Source organism: Rhipicephalus microplus, chromosome 1 (genome assembly GCF_043290135.1).
Source record: "Rhipicephalus microplus isolate Deutch F79 chromosome 1, USDA_Rmic, whole genome shotgun sequence".
In the NCBI taxonomy this organism is placed as follows: domain Eukaryota; kingdom Metazoa; phylum Arthropoda; class Arachnida; order Ixodida; family Ixodidae; genus Rhipicephalus; species Rhipicephalus microplus.
Genome location: NC_134700.1, coordinates 262,338,343 through 262,361,117, shown reverse-complemented (window position 1 = coordinate 262,361,117; position 22,775 = coordinate 262,338,343). Strand labels below are relative to the sequence as shown.

The window sequence follows — 22,775 nt, the reverse complement described above, 5'->3', positions numbered from 1 at the left end:
ACGGCATGCCTCTCGCGAATTCCTGGTGCGTACAAAGAGCTTTAAGAGCATAGAAAGACTATATCCTGAAGCACAAATGTCAGATGTGTTTCTCCTGCAAAGAGGGGAGAAAGTATAAAAAAGAAGTCAAAGACGAATAAAATCAGCAACTTTAAGGCTCACTATAATGCCTTTTTGTTTCAAACACTCTGTATTTCTCGTCGCTTGAGTATTTTAGATGGTCTGCTGCAGGTGAGACGTTAAAAGCCACGCCGTAACAAAAACGTAAAAATTGGTGCTGGCGTCCCATATCTTTGTGCTGGGTCGATGATTTTGTCTAGGGTTAGGTTAACACACAGTTTGCTGTCAACAACAGGATTTACGTTTGAAGACCACCGCAATGACTGTCAAATATACTTTGTTCAGTGTATGCAGCGCATGCAGTACAATCAGTATTCTCTTTACGCAGCATGTCTTTTACAAATTGTGCCCCTTTCTCGTGAGATATAACAAACAAAATATTTAGCTTGCAAGTACAGCATAAAAATGGGACCACTGGTGGTTGCCAGCATGCTGGTAGCAAGAAAACAGGAGAGAGAGGAGAGGCAAGCATGTTAACCACCTTACCATAGCCAGTATGCTGCCTTGCGCAGAAACAAAGATAGGAGGGGGGGAGGGGATATAGAAAATAGTGCAAAAAAGAAACAGCAGCACACACACAGCGTCGCATTCCTGTCGTATTGTGTGGTGAACGGCGTCATTACGAGTCTACAGCCACTCGTACAAGCCTGTTTTCCTCAGAAGTGTTAGGAGTGCCTTCATTGCTTTACCTTGGGACGGCTTTTCGGGATGACATTCCTGGTTAGTCGCTAGTGACATCGGTCTGTGGAGAAGGCGAGCGAGATCAACTGCAAATGATCGCCTCTATACAACGTAGGGACAGCGACAGAAGATGTACTGCAGTGTCTACTCGATACAGCCGACGTTATAAAGATCTTTGTCGGTCATTACTATACGAGAAGAAAATAAAATTCTGAAAACCTCTCCAAGCCATTCCCGGCATAGCAGAGTAGCCTCTCTCTGGCCGAGTCCAGTGAGTATTTCAAAACGTAGCAACGTGTTGAAGTGGTGGTAGCGGTAATTTTGGCTACTTTCTGTATTCAATGTGGAATGCGATAATTCAAAGTAGTATACCTGAGCTACTAACCACTGGTAGGGCGGTGAACGTCATAATCGATATGATCAGTGGTTTATTTGCGCAGCTAGAATGTTTACTCGTGTTCACAGAAGGTTACTACGCTATAATATTTCGTAAAGAGAAATCAAAGCAAATGTGATCCTAGGACTAATGATGAATGCTGTTCACTGGAGGCTCACGTCTCGTGCGCGCTTCTGGGTGCGAGCGAAGGACACTCGCATCATTGAATTGCTCAGAAAGTCGTTTGGCATTTATTTTCGTTTTTATCTTTCACTGAGCTTTCTTTTCTATTGCTGAGATTTTTGTTTTTCTATCTTTCGGTCAACTCCTCCCCGACACGCCATTGACGTTATTTTTAAATGATGCTGCGCTGCATAACTACCCATTGCTGGGCGAAGACAGATTTACAGGAAGCGTTACAGGAATGAGCCGCGTGGGTTCGCTTCTATTCGGAGGAATGTAATGACTTTTTGCACAACTATAGTATGCAGAACACAGCCTATTTACATTTGAAATATTTTGCCATGTTGACATTGAAGATCTAGACAACTGATAACACAGTTAACAGTACGGACGTTTAATGATACGTAATTTACGTTGCCCTAAGTAACACTCCGTAATAAAACTGAGCGCTACTTTTTTATTATGATTTCAATTTGATTCTTGGAAATTCTTAAAAAAACTTTCCAAAAAACTGGAGTTTCTTATGATAACAAGTTTTCACGTTTTTGAGAAGAAGCGCTGCTCTTCGCCGCAAGCAACTACGTGCACCGCGCTGGCTTCCCTGTAAGCTAATTTTCTTTAAGTGTGCTTGTGACCTAAATTTCATTATATTTCTCTAAACAATGCACGCTTAACTTCCATGCCCTTAAAAATGCTATCAAATACTTAGTAATGCACCTGAATATCGCTCTCACCCATTTATTTTTCTCTAAATGATATTAGCTTCAGGCTTCGTGAAGCGTAGTGCCTTATAATAAGGTGGAGAAAAGATTGTGGTTTTAAAAAGCATTCACAATCATATTTCTCATAGACTAATGCGCATGAGAAATGTGAAGTTCTTTTTTGAATGCCACTGTGCCTAAATGCTAGATCTTGTCGGACTTTAATCATAAGCAGCAATGTGAAAATGTGAGAGAATCACGAAAATATGTTGTTTATGCAGACGTTGCCATCGCGTGAAAGTAGTTTAAATTCGTGCAGCTTTTCATTAAAGCTTTACTCAATTTAAATCTAAATTATTCTATAAGCACTGTCCGAAAATGAATATAATGATTAATATGACACATGATCTTAAAAGAGCCTTTCAAATACCAATTCAAAGGATAGGCAAGAACGAAAAGATGGAAGCTTGCTTGAGAAATTCGTAAACATGGGGTTGTTGCCGGAGCCGAAGTTTCGACAGGCGGACTGCTCTTTTTGCACCCTTGAAAAATACTAGCCCGCTCGTCAAAACGTCGGCTCCAGCATCAACCTCCTGCTTACAAATGTCTCAATCCGAATAGTAAGTGTGACAGCTACTTGATCATGACATCAATATTGGTACGTTCTGGTGAACTGATCTACGGCACTGGTAGCGATTCGGCATTTGGCGCGAAGACTTGCACCAATGCACTAAAATGTATGGTTACGTTAAAGAGCACCAGGTGGTTCAGTTTAATTCGGAGAGTCCCACCATCGCACGTGAAACGCTGATCTCTCTCCCTTTCTCACCATTCTTTTGTTCTTTTCGCCACTTGCTTCTTTCCCGGAATAAATATCAGAAAACAGGACGTGCGTCGACTTCTGGAATCTTTCCAGCCGAGTCCGTGCAGTTGTACACGAAAATATCACACTTTCCTTCCTATTCGCCTTCTCACACGTAGGTTGCCTAACTACGCTCATTTTCAGCTGAACTCTTCTTCGCGTGTCTTTGCTTTCTAAAGGCTTCTCTATTGCACGTCCACATCCGATTACTTCGCTTCGTATCCTTAATGCTTCTGTGTGTCTCGAGAAAACCAAGCCTCACTACGGCATCCTCTTCCCCAACCGCGGTCAAGTGTCGCAACCTGCTCATTGTATCAGCTTACAGACGGCCGTCGACTTTGGAAACCTCTGCTCGGCACTCGGCACAGATCTCGCACACCGAACACACATCAATAGAGTAAGCAGCAGAAGCAGTAGAAGCAGGAGCGCTGAGCACCGGAGACAAATTGTACGCGCAAGGCTGCAAGGACCCCGCATTGTGCGGTCACGGGCTGCTCGGCGCCTAACACCTTCATTTGTCGGGGGCTCTGGGAAAACAGCAAGGCGTTTGAGTGCCCTTATCGGGTGGGAAAACACCCTGAAGCCTCGTAAACAAAACAGCTGCGAAAAGACGAGCCAGTTCTTAGTATCTATCTCGTAGCGCGTCCTTTCTTTTTTGTAGAAAACAACGTTTGTCTTTCTTTTCCCATTGGTCTGCAATCGACTCGGCTCTCGTCTTGCTGCCTCTGTATCTTTACCATCAATCAAAACGCAAAGATGTGCTGTGTATGTCTCTCTTGTCGTAATATTATCGCGTTGTTCCAAACCCCCCAAGAAGGAGCGGGAAGCTCTGCGAGTAACGCTTGTTTTCTGTCTCATTCTTCGTCTTTATTTTGTATTGTTTCACGTTCTAACTGCTCGATAAAAACAGCGACTTTACACCTACACGTGAGTGAGACCCAAGATTGCAACTCCTTTGCCTTTGGCACTATCTGTTGGGTGTCGAGTAGAGATCAATTCGTCCGCTATATTTCTTTACGTATGTAAAACTGTACATGGGGTCACCACAAGTGTCACGCGTCTTGCGTGTAAATTGTGATCTTTTTTTAGGGGCGAAGCTCCTTTTAGTTTAACCTTGTCATGCGTCACGTGTAACCAAGAGAAGAAGAGACGAGAAAGAAAAGAAGGGAGTATATCCCGAACAGTATAATAGACGGCACTGTCTCATAGAAGTACATACAAACTGCAGTTGAGTGAAAATCTTCTAAATGGCACCGTACCGCTACTCTCCGATTGGCTGCTGCAAGGTTTGTGCCTGGGTACGCGGAGAACGAGTGCCTCTGTATGCTGGATAGTAGCCGTACGTGGCGGATCGGTGGTGGGGCACGGACAAAGCGGAGCGGCGGGTGCGTTGAAAACGCTTTTGCTCGGCTTCCTTGGCTCGCGTCTCGTCGTTGTTACCCGCGTGCCTTTTGCATTCTCGAACGCAATCGGACGCATGGATGCATGCACGTACGGACGGACGCACGGACCGGTGGACGGATGGACACTTCACCCCACTCATCATCACCGGCTCCGTAGATATGCTGTGATTTTTATTAGGATATATTATTGCTCTTCAGAGCCCTAGCACATGTGAACATATATTTTTAACATAAAAGCAATTAATGCAGCTCTGTCTATGCACCAACTTAGTGGGCATTGCATACATCACGGTGTTTTTTGAGGCCCGAAGCACCGTAGGGTGCAGGCTTGTTGGCACGTCAAGTAGTGTCACGGTGTGCCATGTGGTCACGGTTCGTCACGAAAAATTGTATGCGCCACATAAATTACGTAAATCCAACTACTAGCCGCTGATTCACTAAAAAATGAGGACAGCTGTGATCCCAACAAATGGTCGATGATGTTCACGCAGCTGGAACACCCTTCCCTACATGGTCCGTGCCTACCCAGTTTTCTTTCTCTTTTTTATGATACTAGCTATAACGTATTGACTCTATTTGTGTATTATCGTTTTTGTTTTTCTTTGTTCTTTTATTAGATCCTTTTCTCAATTCTACCGTTTTATTACCCTCCCTGCTTGGACTATGTGTCTGCAGTATTTCGCAAATAAATAAAACTAAATTGCTATATAGTGTACAAGATCTTCTCTCCTATTTTTTTCACTTGGCTCTCGTTGCGTTCCACAGTGCAGTGTAGCCAACCAAGTAGCTTTTGCAGCTGACTCACCAACAAGTTTCACTTCTCTTGTTCTCTTCATTTAGATGGACGATTGGGCGAGTTGGTGATTCATGATCGACGTATGTAACTGCGCGGTAGTAAACACGGACGACAAGAAGATACAAGGACTGCGCTTGTCCTTGTATCTTCTTGTCGTCCGTGTTTACTACCGCGCAGTTACATACCTCTTCATTTAGGCTTTGCGATCGAGAGTTACAATAATGTTCTCCATAAGTGCGGTTCGTGTCACTTGAAAAGTGACTTAATATCACCCAAAAAAAAATAGCCGGAGGTGCCTGCCTATCCTAGTCTTTTGAAAACTCCAAAAATAAAAAATAAATATGTTTTTTTTTCTTCACGATAAGTACGCCATCAGGCTTAGGAAAATAAGCACGCTGCTGCATCGAGTGACAACTCACGCACGCAATATTTACACGCATACCCTGCGCAACGTGTTCTCCGAGAAATATTGAGTGAATGTTTTTTCTTTTAATGCGTGTGCATCACGTTATTCTCAGCTTTTTATGGGACCCCTTCTGACAACTAGCAGAGAAAAAGTGGCGGGTACAGAGCGATTACTAAAAAAATGGGAAGCATGAGTTGGTCTCGTCTAGTAATATCAATATGTACATTGCACGTACTGGTTATAAATAAATCTTATCCCTACAAATATGATGTCATGATGTCAATCCTGCGAGTAACTACAGACTAACGTATCTTCTGTCATGCATGTTGAAATGCACTAAGATTCGAGCAGATTGTATGTCAAGTAAAAAATTTCTATTCTTGGTGGTAAATGCTGCACTACTTGATCGACCGCTCTAAACACGTCAGTAATATACGTCCAGACATTCCCTCTCGTCGCGGCAAGGCTCCATATTTTAATGACGCCAAGGGTGAATTTAGTCTACCAGTACACTTTAACGTATAATGATGGCTTTTGAGAGATAGCTTTGCCCTCTTCTTATGCACAGTTGTACTTCTGCTGGAATTTCATTTTATTTCATTTGTTTTCGACGAAAAACTAAAGAACTCTTTGAATGAGAGCACACTGCGTAGACGAGGACAGAATAGACAGGAACAAACGCTGGTCCTTGTCTATTCTGTCCGCATCTACGTGGTGCGCTCTCATTTCAAACAATCATGTATCACCAACTCGCTGAATCAACTCTATTGACAAAGTTAGAAACTCGTCGCACCCTGTTACGTTGCGTCTCCAATGAAGCCCTTTGTCATTGCTGGAGACGTTTGAGACTTTGAAATAAATACGATGTTTAGTCGTTGCTTCAGTTTCCGCATTATAGAAAATAGTATGGCGGTTGTCGTGTTGTCGCCACTGCTTCATTGGGAGGGAGCTAAAGCAGAGACGACGGCATGGTTCCTTCGGCCATCGTTTCGTTATTCCCTACAAGGTCAATTAAGCAGTTGAGCCCACAACAAAGTGTCATATTACTTAAAGTTTAGGTCTGCGCGCTACTAAATGACGCAATGGGGGTGGCGCCGCACCGAGTTTGCAGCCGCTTCTGCATTTGCCAAGAGTGAGCATCGTCACAGAGGATCGATCCGATTGGCTGACTGAGCAACATCACACGACTCATGTCGGCTTCAAAAGTGAAGGCCCAAAATTGATCAGCCTTGTGGCGGCAGCTGGTATGACTAGTATCAGCTAGAGAAATACTTAGCGTTGCATCTACGATCTTCCGGGACTCGGTGGACCAACCGTAGAAGGTGAAATGTGGGAATAAATTGAGAACGGAAAACAGTGCAAGCAGTGCCTAGTAAGAGGACAACTCTTACCCGCTCGAAGCTCCCTTGGTGCAGTGTGTTTTGCTGAAATTAGGGCTTGAATTATTATTCTAGTTACAGTCTAGTTCCTCTAACATAACATCAACAAATCATTTCAGGGAACCATTAGGCTTAGTTACGAAGACACCTACGGTATGTGATGTGTCGTCTGCTGTAACTATGAGTATGGTACACTAAAAGCACATGAATCGGGATTTCACGCGACCGGAAAATAAAGTCCCAATTAAGCGACCTTCGAATTACCAATACCACCAAGAAAACAATAAACAGACGTCTACTACTATACGTCAATACACTATCGTTTTCTTTATGAACACGCAAATTCTCTACTTACACTCTCTGTAAAAGCCGGAATTTTCGCCCCTTGCGACTTGGTTCACAATGTGACCATGGCTGAACACCTCCTTGTCCTAACTAACCTGAAAAGTCGTTACCGGCGTTACCGTATGGTTTGCGTTAATGCCAATGGCTATGCAAACTGCACGGTTTGGTTCGCTTGTCCACGAACGCCGTTCTCGCTCCTTTAAGTCGCTCATTTGATGCGCATCGCAATCGGTGCGCTCCTAGAATTGTCTGAATTAACAGGGATACGGCCGAATATGACCGATTGAAGGAGAGTTTGATGCCATTGAACAATACATACGATTGTCCGAAGTATCCTTTTTTTTTTCAAATGAACGGGTGTCGAAATGACGAGCTTTTGCGATATATAACAGCCAGTGACTGATATTCACGTTGCTATAGGCCGTGCGCTTGCCGAATACATCGACTTCTCGGAACATTGTCTTTCAATTTATCGCATTAATTTAGCGCATTGTTTCGCCCTATATAACATGACACTGCCACTGTATATTTTTGGTTTATTATGCTTGCTTTTGTGTCGTCTTGCAATAGTCAACTGAAACTTCGTAGAACTGTGTGTTTCATTAAGCTATGTTTGCATTAACCCTGCGCCACGTTTTCGTCATTAGCATTACAAACGTATAAGGATTGTATTACATTTGCATCCAATTGCATAAACGTTTCCATTGTCAGCGTTACGTCCTTTGAGTGAGCTTCACTATCACATTTGTTTAAACAAAAACGGTGATTTGATTAAGCAAAATTCTACTGAATGCGTGTGATTCGATAGTTTATTGTGTGTGGTGAGCGTAGTGAGGCGGTGGCACACAAGCTCTGTACCCCCACCCTAAAAATTTATTGTCGCAATAGCATAAAGAGCGACAAATTACCAATTCGAAGAGGTGCCACCCCTACACCCCGAAATCAAGAAGGTGCCCCCTACCCCCCGAAAAAATTTCAGCCTACGCCCGTGATATAAGTCGGCATTAAAGCTTTGAGAAAATGAACCATAAAAAATGGCACACATGAACCATTCTAATTTGCTTTCTCCTAATTAACATCTTTAACGTGATTAAGTGCTGAAGCGCTTTGATTTTTTTCCCTAAACGAATATCATTATTTTGAAATCATGTAAATTCTGCTTAGTGAAACTTGCGCAATGAGCTTTTTTGTTTGTTTCTTTGTTTTAAGCGCACATAAAACGCTATCAAGAACTCCAATTACAGTTAACTAATGTTGTGAACAAGACCGGATCAGCTGTATAGCGAGTATGCAGGAATCAGATTCTGCAGGAATCAGCTTCTATCGGGAGATAATAAAATCAACTTGTGCGAAAGCAAGCTCAGACTTGCAATTAATTCTTTGTCGCCAAGCCAGCAAAAGCAGGTCTTGCCATGCGTTTGACGTGCCGCTTCATCCACGAGGCACGCTCTGCAAAACAAGCGAGATAATCCTGCCTCACAACAAGAAAAAGAATGTTACGGCCATAGCGTTGTCGTCCAGCTCACATCAGAGAAGTGAGACATTCCTGTATAAAAGCGAAATCGCAACGCAGTCGAAGTGCTGTAACTTGTTTAGAAAGGTTATCTTTCAGAGGTTCGAACTTGCGAAGCTTTACCCTCGTTAATCCTCTTCGCCTTTGGCTCGTTGTCATCGCCGATGATACGTTCAGCGTCACGGCTGACTATAATCTTTGTTGCGATAAATCCTTTTTTAGCAAAAAGATAGAAATGTGGGTCAGCTGGTAGTTTATGTTCGTTCAGCGAACTGTGAGCGCGGGAACACACGAAATACGGGGGAAGAAGCGCTCGTGCTGTCTGGTTCTTCCTTTGTCTTTCGTGCGTCCCCACGCTCCGAGTTCGCTTAACGAATATAGCATTCATTTAGAGCAGTTGATGCCTTAATGTAGATTTTTTTTTCTGAATACAAGCTCGGCGTTTTCAGTAGCACATTTTTCAACGCGCGCACTAAAACTTGATTAAATGTCAAAACAAACGTTCTGGTCTAATGAGCTGAGCTGAAACATCCGCTTTGATTCGCCAACTGAATATACAAAGGTCTCATGAAGGGACCCCCTGGTCAGTTATAAAGAAACAACTCAGCACTGCAGGTTATCCAGGGCACTGCACCCGCCACCAGACAAATAGTTTATTGGGAGGATGCACACTCGAAAATTGGCGAAGCTTGCATCAAGTCGCGCAAGGCTTGAAACAGCGAAGCTGGACATTTATGAAGTCGAATCTAGTTGCATCTAGGTTGTTGTAACAAAGCTTTAGCTTTGTGATGCTAGGTTCTTCTATAGATTTCTTCTCAGCGCAGATAGGTTCGAGTTGAACCACAGACAGTCACAGACACGACGCGGATGCCCAAACTTCTGACCCACGAATTCCCGCTGAAACCGAGTGGTCGCGCCTCCCATAGATCTACGGGAACATCTTCGTTCGTGTAGGCCTCTCTCTCATCGCTTCGGGGTTTTCTTGCAGCCGCCGCTGGCTTTTCCGTCCCTTAGTAATTTCTCATTGCCCGTACCGCAGAGGCACTCTGTACAGATGCTTCAGCAAAGCCAATACGTGCAGCCTTGGTATTTAGCACTTGGTTAAAACCGACGCTTCATTAAAGTTTTTTTTTTTCAATCACTGCTTACGCCTGTCATCAAAATATTGACTCTTGCTTGCCATTTGTCTGCTTCCTTCATCCCACTATGTAGCCCAATTTTGAGTAGCGGGATTTGCCTAACTTCTGTGGTACACACCTTCATGTTCCTAGTTTTTGTGCCCACCAAAGTTTTACGGCCGGTTTAAAACAGTTTCGCTGTTAAAAAATTTTACAGAAAGAATTAGTTTTTAGAAAAATTACTGTGGCTCAACTCATTGTGAGATCTCTGAATGGTAGAGATGGTTGTCCATTGAAGGAAATTGACAATTCAGAACAAAATGTTCAATGAATTCACTTCCTCCTCTGCGAGCTATGCGTTTTAAAAAACAAAAAAAGTTAATTTTTCGCCCCATCATACTTGCACAACTGACGAGACATCTTTCTACTACGAAGACCAAATAAAATACCTTGCAAAGTAGTTTTGTTTTTTAGAAGAACCTTAGGTATTGATAATTAAGCAAGCTTATCTTTACGCATAAATATGGGAACGCAGCTGTACTATCCCTACCACTGCCTACAACGGCTTAGTTTTAATGTATGTCAAAAGTGTTAGTTCAGTCAATGTGGCAACAAATACGAGTTAAAAGCCAAAAAGAGGTGCAATAAGTGAATCGGGTAATAAAACACACAAGGGCAGGGATATTTATGGCACCAATTAAATGAGTCTGCAACGCTAACCTTTACCTCAGGGATTTTGGCAGCACTTTACTAGTCTGCCAATATTGATATATTTCAGTTTATTACATGGTCGTTTGACTGACTTTTTCCAGAACCTTCTTCCTTTTTTACTGTTATTTGCGCACTGAAGAGATAGATCTTATGCTCGTTGCCGTAGAGAATGAATGCCAGTTGTTGGACACTGGAAATCTCTTAAAAAATACTACTGGTTTCGCTTTCTTCTAAAAATGTTCCGATCATTCCTGATCCTTTTCGTGTCCCGTTTAAGGACTCCCGCCTCGAACAAAAAAATCAACACACACGATACCCCGTAAGGCGACAAAGTGGCCACACCTGCGAAGCCAATTTCGGCGCAATAAAACTTGCGTGAGACGAATCGTTAGGAACTAAGCGAAGCTCGCCCATGTTTGCAAACGTGCCGCGATGCAAAGGTGAAATGCGTCACGAAGCAAAATAAAAAAAAAATGATTCGCGTCCGTTTTCCACCTCGATCGGCTCGATAAAAGCGTAACTGTTTCGCAACGAAAACGCGCCGCGAACGGTACAGTTAACTGCCGTTGCGAAATCAGAAAACCCTTATAGGTTTACACCCGATGAAGTTGTTCTTACCGTCTTGCCTTCGGTAATTTTGACAGGCTTTCGTGAACAGCCCTATTTTAAGGGGGCTGTACCAAATCTTGTAGAAACATCACAAAACAAAGCAAAATATTACGTTGGGGTGCTCAGTTCCAAGACTCGGGTTCGATTGCTGACCAAGGTGGCCCCATTTATACGGGTCGAAATACAAGAGCACAGTTTAAGAGAAAGAGAGAGAAAAATTCAATGGACCCATTTTGTGATTCCTGAATTTCCACGTATATGACTCTGTTTAAAGAGACGCGTTAACTCTCTTTGGAGAGTACTATTATACTCCCGTCGGAGAGTCGTGAGAACCAACGGAGTCAACGCGTCTCTTTAAAGAAAGCCATATACGTAACAATACAGGACTCAACGAAAAGACTAATACGTACTCTACTTTTTTTTATGTGTGTACCCTTGTACCTAAATTTAGGTGCACGTTCAATAACCTTGAGTTATCGAAGGTAATCCAGATCACTCCTCTGCAGCAGATCAAAATCATGCAGCGTGGTTTTTACAGGTATAACCCCGTCAACCAAACTTAAATTGACAATAAGTTTAAATTATTCTCCATCATTTTCGTGCTTATACTCGTTAAGTAGCAATGATGTTGATGCATTTCGTTTTATGCCCAATTGTTAATTAACGCAGGAGCCACCCTCTAAGCATGCCTTATTTATGCTTACTGAGGTTGAGCCTTTCTTTACACTTACGCTCACGCTACGTGAAAATTTTGGGCTTTCCGTCATCTCATGTAGTTCTTCTCTACTTGCGTCTGAACATTGTAGAAGCAGGAAATGTTAACTAATTCTAGCAGAACAGGTGTCATTCCGAAGCATAAAAAATACTCGAAAATGACGTCCATTTTGATTATCGCTTTAATAACATCTTCCATGGAGAGAACAGCTCTAAGTCTATCACTTACCGGACTAACCTCGAAACATGACCGCAGGAAACTTTCACTTGCCTTGCTTCCCACACTGTGTAGTGTTTGCGTGAAAACCCTGGCATCAGTAAAGCCGTGTGTGATGACTTCACCTTAATCAGAAAACCAATACAAATGCGATGCGTGGTGGGTAGGCTGTAAGTTCGTATCACTTTACTCATTGTCTTTGCTTATGATCATTTTGGAACGTCTATATCGTAGTTGGACTTCAGGTTTCAGTCATGACCGTTAATGGAAATATTTGATTAAGGCTGTACTTCACGCCTAAATAAGCGTTTCTCTTTCTCCACTGCATGCAAGTCAATTTTGCATAGCAAATTTAACAAACGAAAACCATATTAAGGTAAATGGTCGATTCAAGCTGTACAGAAAAACTATCCGGGCTGTGAAATCATTATTGCGCTAATTCGTTCAATGCATATTAAGGAAGTAGCAACAGAGTTTTTCTTCCTGTGACAAAACGATAAAAAATGCAATAGACAAACTAGCACGGTGATATACTTGCACTGCAAAGAAACAAAATCGACGAATAGTTAGAGCACGCGATTACGCGTTTCGGAAACGCCTCCAAGCTTTTCTTCAGATGATAATTTCCGGTGCAAGCGCGCTGGCAATCATCTTCTCAGGCGAGTTGCACGCAGTTTTAACGCGACAGCGTCAAAGCGTTCGTTTCGAAGAAATTCCAGTGTCCATGACGGTGTCTCTGATTGTGAGCGAGAACTCGAGATCGATTCAAATAAATAACTAATATAAAATCTTCGATCAAAATTGTAATTGAGCCCAGGCCTTCTAGGCGACAAGCAGGGGCTCAACCGTGGAGGCACGTCAGCGCTTACAGTTGCTTTGTAAAAGAACACTGTAAGAATGCCATGTAGTACAACGGACTCTCCTTGGCGCATGCCGCCCCGCCACGGTGGTCTAGTGGTTAAGGTACTCGGCTGCTAACCCGCAGGTCGCGGGATCAAATCCCGGCTGTGGCGGCTGCATTTCCGATGGAGGCGGAAATGTTGTAGGCCTGTGTACTCAGATTTGGGTGCACGTTAAAGAACCCCAAGTGGTCGAAATTGCCAGAGCCCTCCACTACGGCGTCTCTCATAATGAAATGGTGGTTTTGGGACGTAAACCCCACAAATAAAAAACATTGGTGCATGCCACATCGAGTGGCAGAACTGTAGAATCGTACCAGGAACCAAAACATAGAAATTGCACAACGAAAGAGTGCTTTGAAGCGGCCCGCCCGTTACAACGGGTGCGCCTTGCACCTTATGGGTGTGTTGTAGGTACTTCGCCAACCTGCGAAAGGAATAATTATGATGTAGTGGGCACTTTGCGACTGTACTCGATGTAGGCATTCTAGGATAGTTTGACACAGCCAGCGTTACTGTCGCACACGTTCCTTTCTTTGAGTCAGGGTTCAAGGCGACGCAAGCGGGGCCCGACTGCGATACTGCATTCTTCTCTTGAAGCCGAACCTTAAGCGTCCTACATTTTTTTTACGCTCGCACATGAGAGGTTGCCTTCTAAATCTTTTGATATAAAATAAAATATCCTTCAAGCATTCTTTCAATAGATAAATGCGGAAAGTGTGACGAGCACCTAATGCCTGCCATCACATAAATGGGGGCGGCGCAAACGCGGACAAAAGACAAGCAAATGAGGCAACGAGAAACGCACTGGTGCTGTTCTGTTCTCTTCTCTTGTGTTCGTGTTCATCATTTTTCTTCTGTCCTTCTTTTATATAGAACCCTTGCCAGCATTGTCAGTTCTCTTTCATTTTAGCGTCTGCACCACACAGCTAGCTATCACGCCCAAATGCGATTGGTGTGAATGCAATAAAGATATGCCCCGATCGAAAGTAGATAGCGTTGACTATGCTGTTTGCTTATCGTTGTTCAAAGCGTGCTGTTTTTTTTTTTTTGTCGAGCAATTCACGAGATAGCTGCAACGTCTGCATTTCTTGCATAATTAGAGCGTGACTCTGCAGCTCGTTCAAAACTTTTACGGGGTTCAGGTACGATGCCTTGCATCCATTTGGTAAAGGGAGCGTCAGACAATTTTTTCATATGTTTTTTCTACGTAAATAATTGCGCATTTGTTGTTGTTGCTTTTTCATACCATTAAACCTGATATGAGATTATTCCTTCTGATGGGGATTGTAAACCTCAGGGAAGATTTAAAGCGTCAAGAATCAATATCCCGTCACCTATATTATATATATATATATATATATATATATATATATATATATATATATATATATAGTTTGTTTATTTATTTGTGTACATGCTTATGTTTGTTTTATGTTCGTACGGGAGGAAAAAAGTGGCCACGAAACAATCGCATTTATTTTTCCCATTTCACCTCTATATGTGCACCCAGTGAGAACTTTTTGAAGATAAACTCGTCAGATCATGATGTTCGAATGGCAATGACAAATCAGTCAAAACAATGGAATGGCTGTTCTATTACGTCAATAAACAAAGAGTGAGCATTTTATTTATTGATGGGCAGAGAGCTCTACCTGATTTAGAGGTTGATTTTGTTTTCTACCCTTAACCGAGGAATGAGGACGAGAATAAAAGGGATAAATGATGAAAGTGAAGGGAGCGTATGCGTATATACCTGTCCGCCACGGTAGGGCAACGTTAAAGTTGTGCATTCAATTCTATGAGCTGATCAAAGGCTAAATCCGCTCCTGTAACCACAGCTGTGCAGTTGGGGTGAAACCATTAGCTGAACGGCATCTCATTTGATAACTATCTATCATCAACGGTTGCAAAAGGATACATCATTTCCAGTAGTTATCATACCGAAAGTTCTTACACGCCATTCCGGCTAATGCAGGGAACGAATATTCTAAACCCAATGCAGTACAATCACGAAGGCTGAAAAGAAGTTATATTGAAATTTTTGAAGTTGAAATTAATTCAGCAAAAGGCAAGAAAGTACAATTTTTCAAGTAAACCAGCGCAAAATCATAAAAGCTTGTCAAGGCACCTGCCTCCTCCATTTTCCAAATCACACCAAAATGACACAATTCTTAGGGTAAAATTAACAGCGAACAAAAAATAAGCATTACGGAAGAATTGCTACGAGCAAGTCACACGTGTATATCTTTAAAAAGGTTATATCAATAAGCAGTTCATTTGACTAACAAATTAAAATAGTTTGAATAACATACCTAAACGCCAAGGTAATTCTCGTAGCAAAAAAAAAATAATGCCCTCGACACGCGAGGCTTCAAGAATTTAAGAAGAAGAAATACGTTAGAATACAAAACAATGATCATAATGATGGTGATTATGTTTGCGTAGATAGTGTGACTGTATCGTCATTTTAAAAATGCAGTGAGAGTCTATACCGTCAAAGTGGCTATAGTAGTATGTTCTTCAAGAAAATGCGGAATCTGGTACAATGGTTTCTGAATGCCAGAATTTGTGCGTGGTCTTTTTTTTTTCTATACACCCCGCCGGAGGTTGTGACTGTGGTCACTCGGACGATGCCTATGATAAAGCCGTGCATGATCAGATCGCACCTGTTGATAGATAAGAATTGCCAGTTTATGTTTTATGGGGTTGTTTATCGTTAAAATTTCATATTCATATTTCTTAAATAGAAGTGCACTGCGATTCCTGAACGATACCACTGATATTAGTCATATAGCTTTTTGTGAAATATACGTTTTATCAATTATTGTTCTACTTGTATTCTCATATACAAGACAACAATAATGGAGATGCGAATGAACAAGTGCGTAATATAGTTGTTGTTTTTTACCATAAGGAGTACTCCTCGTCATTTGCAGATGATGCCGGTGGATCTGGAAATTTTGGTACGGATGTGATCAGTGTCTAAAGACCAGTCTAAGTGTTCTTGAAAAAGGTATCCCTAAAAGCTCATGCGCTGTGACACGTTCAATTTTCTGCCTTTAGAAAGTTATTGTAGGTTCGCTTGCGATAGTATTATTGCGGGGACTCGCAGAATACTTATGACTCGCAGAATACAATGAATACTTTGTTTTTGGTTCTGCTAAGTGTAATAAGTGAATGGGAAAGATTGTGAGCCAGTTATGTTCAAGTATTGCTCTTCGTTCGTTCGACGTGAATCAGCTTGCTTAAATCTTCTAAACTTGAACTTCTCGAATGCAACAGGTTCAAAGAAAGTTGGGTGTTGCGGTTTCCCTACATGTAAAAAAAGGATTTTTAAGCACTGTTGAGAACTAATTAGGCGTGCACTAATTAATACTATAAAGAATTAACCTTGGGAAGCTTATTACGACTATGGCCATTAAGTCACTAAATCTGTTTCAAGAGCCTTCGACAGCGAAGTTTTTCTTTAATTTAGGACATGCACTTAATGCCATACGGCTTCCTTTGGCGAATTTCGCAAAGAACAGACGCGCACAACCGCTACAGCTTTAGCAAACGTGTAATCTTAATCACGTAACTGTCAGTGCTGCAAAAGGACAGCGAAAGTATAGTTTTGGCGAGCTTCCTCTATTCATTTCTACATTTACATATGGCAGGTACAAAAGATGTCAAATGGAGACATGTGCAAACTCTCTTGGCCTGTTACTTATCAAAAACTTTCCTTCTCGCTTGCACAGATGGCAGCACTAACAGTTTCTAAAACACTTGAACAGCTCATGAATAGGAGGTAAAAGAAACGAAGCAGCCCCCCCAGATTGTATTTTACATGGTAGTGCAGCAGCATCTGCAAGACAGCGGGGTGGACCAGAATAGTCAAAGATTCTGCACTTCATTGGCTTAGCATCTCTGATGCGTAACGGTTCTCCTCAATGATGCAAGTGCATAGAATGAACGTTCCCTATCGTCTACATTCATTTGGGACTTGAAGCGTGGCTTGCTTAAAAAAAGTACTGTCAGCCTTTGGAAAATGTCGACGGAGTGACTAATGCAGTGTTGTTTCTCTGTGAAGAACACCTGAAAAGAATCTTCGTTTTCATATAAGATTTAATTAAACAGTTGTGTTACAGCATCAGATGCATTAATAACACTTATAAGCGTAATGCTTGCTTAAGAATACCTTTCTAGCATTGATTTCATGAGTGTTCTCAAGCCTGCTGTTGGTTACAGTGGGATGACTCATAACTTCATATAGTTCGTGACAAGCTGCACCAATGCTTACCCGTGGCTGTAGAATGACACTCGTTTTATGAAGAAATAGAAGCTCCCTTGAATGACCGCTCGTCGCTCAGAAAGATGCATGATGACATTGAAAAACAGATATTTGAGCTCTCATCCCTAGAATATACTTAATTTGGCGCTACCATTTTCGCGAAATAGATGCTTTGAACATCCGCAAGACAGATTAATAATATTTCATAACTTGAATTTACGCTGATTCTGTGTCCATTAGATACACAGCACAAATGTCAGCATTATTAGGCCAACATCGCCTTTTATAGCTTCTTGTCGGCAATGATCATAGTGCCAGACGACAAGGATCACTCCAGTGCAGCGTGTTACATTGTTCACTAACCTTATCGTGAAAATCTGTGAACGCTGCGCTCACGATGTCTTCTTGAAGACTGTGGTCGCTCGCTTGTGGCTTACCGTTCAACGTGAATTAAATTAGCATTGAGTTTCGACGCAACACGCCAAGTTATGGCCCAGTCATTAACAGGGCAGTTTAAACTAACCACTCCTGACATGGCATCCACGTTTTCTCGAAACCGATTCCCCGTCCATGTTCAAGCCACTTGGCTCATCCACGCGGGATGTGTGAGTTGAAACCGTCTGTTCGCGAGTGCAATCTTGGTTTTGTCTGCCACCGCGGCATGGCTCCAGCCGCTGGACGGGCTCTCTTCGGCCCCAGGAGCGTGGCAAAGACATGCAGAGAGAATGGCCGTGGGAGGTCGGGCTCACCTGAGTGCTGCCCGTGTTCTTGCCGCCGGTGACGGGCGTGAGCAGGCGCTCGCAGTAGGAGCCCTCGAGGAAGAGCACGCCCGACGGCCGGGTCGTCGAGTCGTTCTCGTAGTAGAACAGCAGGTTCTGGTAGAGCACGAACCAGCGGAGCTGCCAGCGTGCGCTGTCCGCCGTGCGCTTGCAGAGGTAGCCGCGCAGACAGTTGTCGTGCAGCGCTTTCTCGGACAGCGACAGCAGCTGTGCATCGTTCATGCGCAGCGCTCGCTGCATGGCCCCCCTCGCTCAGCCGGCCCGCCGACGACGACGCAGCCACATGCACCCCCTGCCGTCGGTTGACGTCCTTCTGTTGCCGCCTCCGCCGGCCGCCCGCGCCATGGGGCGCCGCGTGCCGACGTTGACGACCCGCCGATGCCTGTTGGACCTGGCGCTGACCGACGCTGCTTGCTGCCGGCGCTGCACGGACGGCTTCGGGGTTAGGGGGGAAACCCGCTGCTGGAGCTGGTGTGCAGCTGCCGCCGCCGCCGCCGCTGTCGACGCGATTGCCGTCGCCGACGAACCTCGGTCGATGCCAGCACGCGAGCCCCTGGCGGCCGCCTCTTCTCGCCGTCACGTGGGGGGAGCAGCCTCCGCCTCCCCCGGCATCTTCCGACTCACCTGGACGCGCCTCCTCTTCTGCCTCCCCTTCCGCTCCTCCCGGTCACCCGTGCGGCACACCTCCGCGCCCCCTTCCTTCCCGTCGCACCTGTGGGATCGAGAGGGAGGAAAGGCGTCCCGGTCCTTGCTCAGCCAGCCCTTCTGACACGGATAACGCCGGCCCCTCCGATGGGCAGATCTGGGTTAGGACGCCACTATCTGTGTCACCGGGACTACATCGTCGCTCTTTGTGTCGGCCGACGGTGACTCGACCCTCGCAAACAAACGGAAGGTCTTCGCTTAGACTCGCTAAAATTAAGGCGTTCGAAGTCAACAAGCCCAAGTTCTCATCAATTACGCATTGTTATCTACGTGTATTTTACTTGCGAAACTTATCATACCACGCGAAGCCTATTGCGAGAGCATTTGAAAAAACAGTGCTTTTTTTTTAATCTTAAAGCAAGCAAAAAGATTCAAAACCGAAAATGAGCGTTAAATTGCTGGACATGTACGGCTAGCAAGAGAGACATTTTTCTTGTTTACTTTTTTGTCTTCTAACTTTACCATTCCTTATCTCGATCATATAGTGTGTCGTCTCATGAATATGATGGTACCTTGAACGGTTTATTATCATTGTGTAAGCTGACGCTTACACAATGCGGTGCGCTTTTACTCTCCCGAGAAAATCAAGGTTCGAATCAACAAAGGTTTCCATTCGTAAGTGCTACTCGCTATTCATTGTTCGATGGCATTCGCTCATACGGCCTGCATCAGTGTTGGCCATGATTATCTCTCACGTGCAATCGTAGCATAATAAACTTTTATTAACAATGAGCGCTGCTTACTTCCATCTCAATGTCGACGTTTTATTGAACTCCTCAAAAAAGATCCTGACAAAAAAAAAACGTGGCTTTTGATCTTTAGTCTTCTCCGCACAATTGCTCATTATGTGGCAAAGCACGCTCTACAGGAACAAACCTTCAACTTGATTGGTTTGTGTTATGTATGATAAAGACCGCTCAAGATTACTTGGCATAAACGATGACGCGAGCACTGAAAGCAGGTAGTCCTTGGGCAAAAGTGGCAAAAGCTGCAAAATTGGTTATTCTTGAAACTTGTGGGTGGCGCTTAAGCGAGGACATCTTGGCCGATCCAGATCCATATAGGCGCGCGCCTCCGCACGCTAGCGACACAGCTGTCGATGCTCAAATGAAATTGCTAAGAAGGTGGAAAAGAAAACAACTTATTATTTGTACCAAAGCACAAGAAAATTCTTACGGATTTTTCAGAAAGAAACTCTCCTTTGTTGCCGAAAACTTTTTTCTGGCCCTGGTCCTTTTTTTAACCCTTCCGCCACCTTGCGGGTTTCCGCAGAACTCATTTTTAATGAAATTGTTACGAAAAAGAAAAAAAACGCGAACACCATGTTCAGAAAATAACAGTAAGAAAGTCACCTGACTATATCACCGGCCGGATTTTCGTCGTCGTGAGACTCGCGTGTATAACATGCTCGTCGTGATTCTCATATCGCGAGCTTATCAGAAGTCATCGATTTGTCTGATAATTCTCTGCACAAACGGCTTGGCTCACAATGCTTCCTTCACCATCACCGAAATGTAGCATCATTTATTGCTGCGTCAATTTCGCGTACCCTCTAGCTATCTGGGGCTATGTTTCGCATTAATAATGAAGTGAAAATGATTACAAAAAACTAAAATTGAAATATTACTTCATGCATCATTAGCCTCTTTACATAAAGCATGATTTCAACTTTTCCACAAAGCTTTTGAGTGAGGTCGTGTGTTTGTGCAGGCGTCTGTCATAATTTTGACGCATCTAGCATGCACGTTGCAATATAGATCTACCGGAAGAAAGCAGCATGTCTTTTTTTTTCCAACATCTCCAGATGGCTTTCTGTGCAAGGCACTTTCTCCCAGTGTTCACCTATAATTCTTTATATTTTGAAAAAGAAATAAGCTTTGCACATTTCATGAATATTAATAAGGTAATGTAATCACGTGCCTGTAATCGGATTTTGAAATATAAAAACGGATATCTCCACAGTTTTCTTTTCTGTCACTTATGGGTTGGTGGGTGGAAGGTTCGACAAGGTGTGACGTCGCTATACATTTCTCGATGAAATTAAAGCAAATTATCACCATTCTTACCATCGTCATCATCACCATCATAATTTTATGTTATCTCAGTCACAGGACGAAGGCTTCGTCCAATATTCACAGGTTTACCCTATCTTGTACGAGCTATTTATATTTTGTGTCTTGAAACTGCTTAATTTCGTCACACCATTTTACCATTCGCTGTGTTTGACAAAGCTTCTCATGTCCTAATATCCACTTCTTTGATTTAACTGAGCGTTGATTACTTCTCCTACAAATTACGCGATTTGCCCAGTGTTTACTATCGCTTCATGATTTTCAGACAAAATACCGGTGATCCCTGTTTGCTCTCTACTCCATGGCGCTCTCTTTCTAGTTTTTACAAATGCTACGCCCATACTTTTATATGTGTTAGATGGTTTCAATTTTAGTGTGTTGCAGGCTTCCTAGCTAAATTAATATAAGCAAATTGTGCTACTGAAACGTGGTACAGTTCATTACGTCGTTCATGACACGACCAATTGGACTCATCGAAAAAATTCAAATCACCTATACTTGACAACAGTAATTCTGTGAATTTATTAAACACGTTACTTTACATTGTTGTGCTTCAAAGACTGCTTATTATAGTCACAAGTAAGGACACCTGTTCTGAGGAAGTTGTCACTTGTATTCCTTTATCCACTAAATCTATTGTATCTTGAACGCGCTAACACAAAAAAGGTACAGCTGTCGGTACGACGAACGCTGCTGGTAGTGCAGCGCTACACTAAATTTTAAATTGCGCTGCTTTTTAAGTATCAATAATAAAGCAAAACAAGGGCTGTGAAAGCCTCGCGTAGACGTGTTGCTCACGCGCACAGGAAAATACCGGGATTGTTTTGTTTTTGTTTTTTCGATAAGAAAAACGTTCATCAATCTGAATAAAAGCCATAGCTACAATTGCTGAACATGCTGTCAAGTTTCTTCGGCTACGTTTCATTACCTAGTCTCTAATTTTTGTGCTTTTGTTGTGGCATCAAAGTGCCATTGCCCTGTCGCGTTTTTTCACGTTTAATTTTTCGGGCAGCAGCACTTAGAGTTGTCAAATGCTTCCCATCTAACAAACGAGTAATCATCGTTTAAAAGGGAAAGCCCCAAAAAAGCAAGCAGTGCAGTTTTCGAAAAGAAGCGACGATTTGATCAGTGTTGCCATTTATGAAAATCTTTTCTGTTGTAATAAAAAAACGTCACTTAAATACAAATACTAGTTGAGAAAAGTCTTTTTAATTATGTGATGCAGGGAAAATACGCGCAAGTAAAAACGAAATCACACGTGTGGTTTCTAACATTCTCTTCAAGGTCGTTTCCGTTGAAATGCACATTTTTCAAGACGTTATTAGGTTACTTATTGATTTCCCGTGCGTATGTTTCACGGACGGACGCACGGACGGATGGACGGATGGATGGATGGATGGATGGATGGATGGATGGATGGATGGATGGATGGATGGATGGATGGATGGATGGATGGATGGATGGATGGATGGATGGACGGACGGACGGACGGACGGACGGACGGACAAACGGGCGGGTGGGCGGGCGGGCGGACGGACGAATGGGCGGATGGATTCACGGTTTACCGATGAAACCCTCCGAAGCTTCGCCTAACTCATCTGAATGCACTACGTGGATACGCTATTATCTTTTTCTTTTTGATCCATTTCGTTCCAACGGCCTACTTTTTGTGAAATTGTGAAAAAAACATTATGAATATTGTCATAAGTAACGCCAACATTCTGTCGTACGTGTTCCTGATAAAGGAACTGTTTAAACGCCAATATTGTTTTTTATAGTCATTTTGACAAATGCCAGGATGTCTAGTCCTTTAAAAGAAAACATAATTATTTGTTCTTCCGATATGCGATAGCGTAGATAAGCCATTCGCATTATTTCGAACAGTGAAGCGATTTGGGTGCGAGTGGGTGACT

At 43.1% G+C, this 22,775-nt stretch overlaps 1 protein-coding gene across 1 annotated transcript in view; it reads right to left on the bottom strand.

Annotated features, from left to right (window-relative positions):
• LOC119164774 (ras-specific guanine nucleotide-releasing factor 2) overlaps positions 1 to 18,551 on the bottom strand; it is a 367,674-nt gene extending 349,123 nt beyond the window's left edge. The window contains exon 1 of the mRNA XM_075894126.1: positions 18,056 to 18,551. Within this exon, the coding sequence (XP_075750241.1) occupies positions 18,056 to 18,325 (270 nt within the window). The 5' untranslated portion in view covers positions 18,326 to 18,551. The remainder of the gene's footprint in view (positions 1 to 18,055) is intronic.
• Positions 18,552 to 22,775: the final 4,224 nt, after the last annotated feature.